Source organism: Triticum aestivum, chromosome 3D (assembly GCF_018294505.1).
Source record: "Triticum aestivum cultivar Chinese Spring chromosome 3D, IWGSC CS RefSeq v2.1, whole genome shotgun sequence".
Classification (NCBI taxonomy): Eukaryota; Viridiplantae; Streptophyta; class Magnoliopsida; order Poales; family Poaceae; genus Triticum; species Triticum aestivum.
The window spans coordinates 4,786,610-4,795,084 of record NC_057802.1 but is presented as its reverse complement, the minus strand read 5'-3'; the positions used below and the strand labels follow the sequence as shown (position 1 = coordinate 4,795,084).

Sequence of the window (8,475 nt, the reverse complement as noted above, 5' to 3'; positions counted from 1 at the left end):
AGAGATTAATCAAGCACACAAGAAATCAGAATAAGCAATAGGTGACAACAATCTATACCTATAGGAACCGTAAATCTGAGGTGCATGGGTATGCAGCACACGAAGAACAACCAAGGTGGGGCTCCGGGTGTCCAGTTCATCCAGTATCTAAGGAAGTCAAAATTGGTGATTCAACCGGCAACATGTCATAGGGAATGTCCAGGAGCAGATGGGAGGAAGTTGATCACCATTGGTAGCTGTATGAGTGGTATGGCAGACACCCACCCATATGGCGGACGATGGGAATGAAATGAGTACAGGTGGAGCACCCAATTTAAACAGAAATCCATCAGTTTCCTGTGGAGATCGCGGGGAGAGGAAGTGAACCATCTTTTATTGGGTGGCTATAGATGACCTACAAAGAAGGGTTTCCTTGTTTTTTAGGAGAAGCTTTTATTGGGTGGCTATAGATGGCAACTAAGAAGATAACAATGTGGGTCATTTGGAACATAGGGTTGCACATGCATTTAGTCAGTGGGATACGCAAAAAAATCTGAAGAACAACAGTAAGTTGTGTGACAAACCAGAATGTCGAGTCTTGGGGAAGGGGAAGACGTCGTTACTGATGGAAACGACCTCCTCGCCATTGATGTCTGTTGTCGAGCAGAGGAACACTACTAGGGAAAAGCCTATAGGTAAATCAGTAGTAGTAGCGTGGGGTAGGTAGCCGACACTACTGTTACCTAGAAGTAGCGCAGCCCAAAACCACGCGCTGCAGGTAAACTTTGGCAATAGCGCGGTGTTTGCTACTGACATACTGGTTGGCCGATGACCAAACGACAGACGGGCTGCATCCCATCCGCGCCTAGAGGCTCGAAGCAGAGTAACGGGGTGCACCCAGCTTGGTTCGTCTCTTGCTCCTCCATGACATGGGGTAGGAAACAATGGAATCACGCCTAGCCCGTTTCATAGCGCCCTAGGAGACGTCGTACCGGCAGCCGCCTGTCGGCCGAAGCAGACGAAAGATGACGGCTGATCGTGGCGGTGGACGGGTGGCGTGATCAGGACGATGTGTTGTGAGCCGGCGCAACACGCGAGCGAGGGGCGTCCATGGTACGGCGAGGTATCCCACCATGAATACAAACTCCAAGCAGGACGTAGGGTATTGCTCCTCATCAAAGGTGCTAACTTAGGTAAACTGTGTGTGCGTGCTCCATTCTAGTACATCCAGGCACGTTTGCCATCCTACCGAGGGTACTGATGGATGGTTTCTGCTCCCTCAGTTGAAATGACTTACAATTCCAACAGATATTTACAATCTAAGAATGTCGAATGCATTCTTGCGAGTGCGATTATAGACTCCTTGTTGTCCAATCTTGTGTCTTCAACAACAAACAACTCACAACTGCTTTAAGAATGAAGCGTCCTCTAGCTCATATGAACCACTAAGGTAACTGGACAACAACAACAACAACTTCACTCTCAGGGTAAGAACGTCCCATCATCGAAACTTCTACATCATTAATTTTAGTCATGTAAACATTGATACAACTACTTGACCAGCACTAAATTGTGCCTATGAGGCTTCATTTTGTTGATATGATGCGCATTTTATTTCATCTGCAACAGATCTTGAATTTGTAAAATCTAGAGCTACATCCAGGCATTCCCAGAGCTGCCAAGCACATGCAACACATATTTTTGAACCATGGCAGAGGTGCGATGTCGTTCTTTTCAAGCACACAAACCTACAAATAACTGGGGGAGATACTCTCCTGGCCAAAGAGAATACTACCAAGCACCCACATGTAGAAAAGGCAAGACATGATGAGATCCGACTTGAAATGATACTAGGATAATTAAGTTGAAATACCCCAAATTAGGTATTCAAAAGCATATTGCTACATTACCTACTTGACTAGACTAAAGAACGATGACATTTTTGAAGATAACATATAAACTCCGTCGACCGCATTTGATGTGATGCGAGAAGCTCGGTAACAAGTGACAACTGCAGCACCCTTCACCTGGAGAAAAAATGTGTTAATTTGTTAGTAACCTGCTGCAGACACCGAAAAAGCCTATAGTAGCACCTACGAGTATCTAAATCCTTCACCCTTTTCACATAAATTTTGTAGGTGATGGAGTTAAATGACCCGGCTGATGTGTGTAATAGCAAAAGGGCTGCAAATATATTACTTTCAACTTATGTATTATGATATAGAAAACCAATGGAGAACACTCGATTATCAACATATCATTTATGCTCCAACACGTAGCCTTGTCACCATTTTAATTGTTTCTCTATGTTGTTAGCATGTGCGAATCCAAATCTCATCCACATCGCCAATATTTTGAGGGTGCATGCTACCCATATTGTCTGTCACATATCTTCCTTTTTTTGGGGTACTGTCACATATCTTCCAAAGAGAAAAATCAAACATTAAAAAACTCACAAATTATATTCAAAAAATCTTCTTACCTGCTGGACCGTTTTAGCGCATTAGCACATCAAACCAGACAATGATCCCAACTTATTAGCTCCATTAGTTCCACCAGCAATGGTTGTGCCTAGAAGCATAAGAACTCCGACAATTAACAACAGTTCCACGATAGAGACAAATGGATAAGAGAAGGTAACATGAAACAATTAGAAAGATGAGCTGGCAAGTATACCTTGAGCAAAATAATTCACTTATATAACATATTTTTATAGGTGTGTTATAAGTCACTTAGCTATTACATAAAAGTAGTCATAAAATGCAAGTAATATTCATAAAAGTAGTCACTTAGCTACCTCATAATGGAGAATTTAGCTAGCAAGACGATGAAGAAAAGGCATAGCCTAGAATTTTCTCATGTAAACTCATTCTTCATCATGTCAACCAGACAAAATTATGACAAATCAATTTATTTCTATGTGTTACCAAAGTTATGACAAATATTCACATGTAGGAGGGGCCATGAACAAATGACAGAATCACTATGGTTTTTAGTAGGCACGCATTGAACCGAAGTTGTTTTGTTGGAGTTAACTTTAGTAAGAAAATCAGAAGAAATAATAATGGATACAAAATATCCATCCTTGAGGTTTCATACATAGTATCAACTAAGTTAACATTTGACATTTGATTTGGTATTTTCGAGGAAAGAAAACAACTATATCAAAAGATAACACATACTAAAATAATGTGGCTATGAGTTCATCCATCTAGAATAGGGACAATTACTAAGTTTTATTACCATAATTTGCATACTAAGTTCAAGTGTAAGTGGACAATTAAGAATCACAATAATTTTATGTGAGCAACCATTTATAAAAATAACCAGATTAAGCTACTCCTACTATATAAGACAGAGGATGGGTGATCACCTGGTAGGTAGAAACTCCTGAAAGGGTAGTACTTCGTAGAGCATGGTACATCAAGTTTTGTGGAATGCATTGATTTGAGTTGAACCATATAGGCACTATCATGCATATATAAAAAGATTGCATTGGTATCGTCATCATACCCCACTAGTTTGGTCCATGGCATAGTTTCCCAATTTTGAGGAAGGGTCTTAATAATGTTACGCAATTCAACTGTCTTTTGGGACACCCATATGGAAACACCTTCAGGATTGACCTCCCTCTGCCACACTTGAATGTTATCGTTAGATAACATGGCAACACCAACAATCCTCTCATCTGTCTGTATAATCTGACACTGGCATATGCTAAAATCATTCATACTGTGAGGCCCCTTGATCAGGGTAAGGTTCTGCCCCTCCAAATCAAACTCAATTATAACGCCTCTCGCATACCTGGACAACCAGTAAATGATATTGCCAACAAGGGTGTTGGGACAACAAGGACCATACATGGTCTTAGGTTGAGTCTCTATTGAGATGAGATTGCCCCATTTGCCGGTCTTTGAGGAGAAAACACGAGCCAGAGGTCGCCGGTCATCATGTATGTACATGGACAACAGGACCACTTTGAAGTGGCTGGAGTGGCAGCTGCCGTGCACATGGCCCTGGTCGCCGGCAGTGCAGAGCACCGCCCCGCTTAGATAGGTCATGTCGAACGCCGGTGGAACGGGCATGCGGTGCTGCTCGCCTGTGATGGGGTCGCACAGAACGACCTCTTTATTCTTTGAGTCTTTGACGAGGATGCGACCATGGCGGCAACTGAGCACACAGTAACGTACTTTACTGTAGCATCCAAGGGTGAAGCGCTTTGGAGGGATGCGGTCGGGAGGATTCAGGACGGGGTGGAACACGTTCTTATGGCTGTTGCGACACACAAGCAAGCCGAGGAGGGGTGCCTTCCGGTGGTGAGCACGGAAGCAGCGGAGGAACTCGGGGTCAGTGGCCACGCATCGCCAACGCTTGCAGACGGCGGATGCACGCAGGAGGGAGGACGGCTGCGGCGGGAGGCGGAGTAGGATCTCCCAGAGCATATCATCGTTGTTGTCCAGCAAGGTGCCGCGGGGGCGGCGGATTACTCGGGCTCCCTCGTCGCTCGTGTGGGTCTGGGGATGGAGACGCGTGCTGCGTCGGCTGGCCACTGTGGCACCCTCATCACTGGCGTGGATTTGGGGATGAAGGCGTGGGCTACGGCGGCGGCATATTCCGGCGTCCACCTCGCTGTGTTGGAGGCGTTTCATGTCGACGTACGCCGGCAAGGCAAGGCAAAAGATGTAGCTAGCTCGGGAAGGAACACACGTACGTAGTGTACGGCCGGGCTCGTAGCTGATTACGCCGAGTTGATCGGTGCGCGCAAAGGCTAATTAAGCAGCTGTTTGTGATGGATTCTAGTCCGAGCCGGACGTAGACCCCAACGTGATTGATTCCAACGGCCCTCAGACTCCACGGTACTGGGCTCCGTTATATTGCGTCAAAACTGTCGGCCCACTCCCGACTGGGCTAGCCCACCCGATGTAGCGAACCAAGGCACTGTAGTGAACCGGTCATGGTAGCGGAGCGACTTTTTTTGGCTGGTTTTTTATTAGGATTTAGAAAATGGAAAAACATTTCCCCCAAAATAGGAACATTTTCCGAAAATACGAATATTCTTTCAAAAGCAAGACTTGTTTTTGAAAAATTGAACAGTTAGAAAATCTAGCATTTTTCCTAAATTTGCGAACATTTTATTAAAAAGAAAAAGGAAACAAATAAATAAAACAGAAAACTGGAGAAAACCGGAATAAACTAAACATGAACCGCATGGAAAGTTCCTAAACACCAGGATTCTATATAGAGCATGTAGCTGCTACATAGGTCGATCCATCTCCTAGTCCACGGACTGTTTGTCGCAGAATGCGTCAAATAGGGATCACCACTGTTTGGTTTCATCACGCGGCCAAATCTGAAAAGGCTTACCCGTGGCGGGCGACTTTTTCTGCACGCCACTGCTTCCTACGTAGGAGTGGCGGGTCTATATTATGACCTGCCACTGCCGTTTTTCCAAATTAGTTGTGGCGGGTGACACGGTGTGCCCGCCACTCATAAGAGTTTACCTATAAGCCTTTTTCAGTAGTGGTTGTTGTCCTCTGGCCGCAATACCCCAGTTATTTTCATTTCCATCTTCTAATAAACATTAAAACAACATGTAAACTGAAAAGAAACCATTGAGTCTGTGAACTGATAACTAATATAAATTGCCTCCATGCAAAGTGAATAAAAGTTTTTTTTTGTTATCGCCATCATGGTCAGCATCTATCCTACCGCTATGTAGTTTCCTCAGTGAGACGCGGTGCTCATGTTGAGGAAATCACTTATCGTTAGTGTTTTGGTCAGCTGGGGATTAGAGATTAATCAGAAATTGGCCGACTAATCGATTTTATCGGTCGACTATTAATCGGCGATTTTTTGCAATCTCAGGTTGCCAACACTGAAGTATCCTATATTCAACACCAAAACAATATTGGATTGAAGTGTTACCTTGATTCCTAGCCCTTGAATCCTCGTATAATGACAAAAAAAATTAAACAATAGTACATAAACAAGGTCCACAAAACACAAATAAACATAGTTTTTGCAAACATAGTGCTATGAATAGGTCCGATTTATCGGTAGCCCGATAAATCGCTTGTCATAGCAATAAATCGGCCCAAACGATAAATGGTGAAGATAAGACATAATCTTATCGGTTACCCCAAGAGTGACGATAAAATCGCTGAATCGGAAGATTTTTTGAACAATGCGGTGCACAACCGCGGTCAGGCGGCCCATGAATTTGATCACAAGTAGAACAAAATCCAGAGGACGTCCTAATCCACGTGGGGTTGGAGGATACCCGCCAAACGTAGAACCCACCTGCATGATTTGCGGGTGCCCATTTTGCGTGGTCGGGATTCTTACATTTCATTTTTATTTTACTCATTTTCCTCTTTGTTTTGTGTTTTACAATTAAATTTTATACATAATAGAAACGTTCGTAGATTTAAAAAATATTCAAAAATACAGAAAAATCGTAAAACTATAAAAATTTTGTGAATTCAAAACAAATATTCCCAATTTAAAAAAAATCATGAATATCGTAAAATGTTTGCAGAGTTCAGAAAATGTTCACAAATTTTGAAAATGATAAAAGAATAAGAATGTTCACCGATTTGGAAAATGTTCTAGATTTTTTCAAAAAATAGAAATTACAATATGTGCTGAAAAATTTCATAGGGTTTCCTAATTTCAAACGAAATCCATGAGTTAAAGCTTGTGCCATGGGCAAATAAGTTTGCATGAGAGATCGTGCGAGAAAACGTAAGAGACCGTTCAGAGTATTGAATTTTAAGGGGGTGTGCAAAACTGTAAAAACGTTTAGGGCCCCTCATGCTCACTCAGTTGAGCTCGAATAATTTTCTTTATTGTTTTGATTTTCCTCTGCTATGCAATTAGTCATTAAAGGCATGGAAGCTTCTTTGATCATTTGTTTGAAGGAGTATGCGAGTACTCGTGTAAGATTTTGTAACTTTTATGAACACCAGCTCGCGGCAATGCTCTCATTCAATTGTAACGACTCGTGCTTCATGAACATAAATAACCTTGTTCTCTCAACTACGATTTTGCTCTAGGACAAGAAAAAGTCAAAGCTTTGGGATGAAGATGAGTGCATTTTGCCTCATATTTACTCAGTGTTTTAACACCCTAGACGTAGGGTTTTCTATATTCTTCTGCAAATCGCTCGCCGATTGTTATTATATTTTACCGGGATGCCCAAAACCAGAAAAATTAGAGAATTGATTGGAAAACACCTATTTTTGGTCAAAAAATATGTTGATTAAACATCATAAAAACATTCCTTGTGAAGAGACGAACAGGTGGGAAGAAACCGCGCTGCCTTTGGGTCTCCAGAAGAGCAGACGACACGTCTCTCTCGTACCAATGGTTACCTCACCGCCATTTTTCCTGATCGACTATTCTCACCTGATGCAACCAAATCTTAGTTATGAGGAACAGAGAGACTCCACCATATGAAAGAGTACCAGAAACCTCACCTCCCTAGGGGTAATCAGTAGATGGGCCATCTCGCCATTGCTTAGCTCAAGGCAGCTAATACATTGGGCTTCACCATCTCCATCAACACCCACAACATCGCCATCGACTCTCTCATCCATCTCATTATAATCCAAAAACCTATTGTAGATCCGTACGTGTGTCACTTTAATCATTCACTCTCTATTATGATTACCTCTATGATGCGTTGTGTCCCCATGTCTGAGTAGTTTTGTAATTCTTGGGGATATGGAGAAACCCTAGTATCGATATGATGCCTTATTTGTTCGACAAACGACAGTCTCTAGGGAAAAGGCCATCTAATAAGATCCAAACTGGATTGAGGTAATCATGGGCCTTAAATCAGAATGTGGTGGGGCTGTGGTCAGCAAATGGTGGGCGAGATGATAGAAATACAAAATAATCTAAAATAATAGACCAAACAAATACATTGGGATATGAGATGAGTTGGCCACACCTAATTGAATTGCACATCCCGGTACACCGCCGGAGGCATTCATATAGAGTCATATCTTTGTTCGAGTATTGAGTTGTAAGTAAATAAAAGTGTGATGATCATCATTATTAGAGCATTGCCCCAAGAAAAAAGAGAGGCTAAAGAAGCCTAAATAAAAAAAGGGGGCCAAAGAAGCCCGCCAAAAAAAAGAAAAAAGAAGAAAAAAAGGGGCATGCTACTATCCTTTTACCACACTTGTGCTTCAAAGTAGCACTATGTTCTTCATATAGAGAGTCTCTTGAGTTATCACTTTTATATACTAGTGGGAATTTTCATTATAGAACTTGGCTTGTATATTCCAACGATGGGTCTTCATGAGCAAGCAAGTTGAATGCACACCCACTTAGTTTCCAGTTTGAGCTTTCATACACTTATAGCTCTAGTGCATCCGTTGCATGGCAATCCCTACTCCTCGCATTGACATCAATTGATGGGCATCTCCATAGCCCGTTGATTAGCCGCGTCGATGTGAGACTTTCTCCCTTTTTTGTCTTCTCCACACA

At 42.5% G+C, this 8,475-nt stretch overlaps 1 protein-coding gene across 1 annotated transcript; it reads right to left on the bottom strand.

Moving 5' to 3' along the window:
• Positions 1 to 2,459: 2,459 nt before the first annotated feature.
• LOC123073623 (uncharacterized) lies at positions 2,460 to 4,722 on the bottom strand. Its single transcript, XM_044496693.1, has 2 exons — positions 3,353 to 4,722; positions 2,460 to 2,550 (listed from the first exon to the last, which is right to left on the bottom strand). The coding sequence occupies exons 1-2, from the start codon at positions 4,626 to 4,628 to the stop codon at positions 2,483 to 2,485; spliced, it is 1,344 nt and encodes a 447-aa protein (XP_044352628.1). The 5' UTR covers positions 4,629 to 4,722; the 3' UTR covers positions 2,460 to 2,482.
• Positions 4,723 to 8,475: the final 3,753 nt, after the last annotated feature.

Excerpts from the sequence above, each read along its gene's own strand:
- LOC123073623 (XM_044496693.1), bottom strand. The coding sequence starts at position 4,628 with ATGAAACGCCTCCAACACAGCGAGGTGGACGCCGGAATATGCCGCCGC. Across the intron at positions 2,551-3,352 it reads CAGGAGTTTCTACCTACCAG|GCACAACCATTGCTGGTGGA; the intron begins GTGATCACCCAT and ends TTATGCTTCTAG.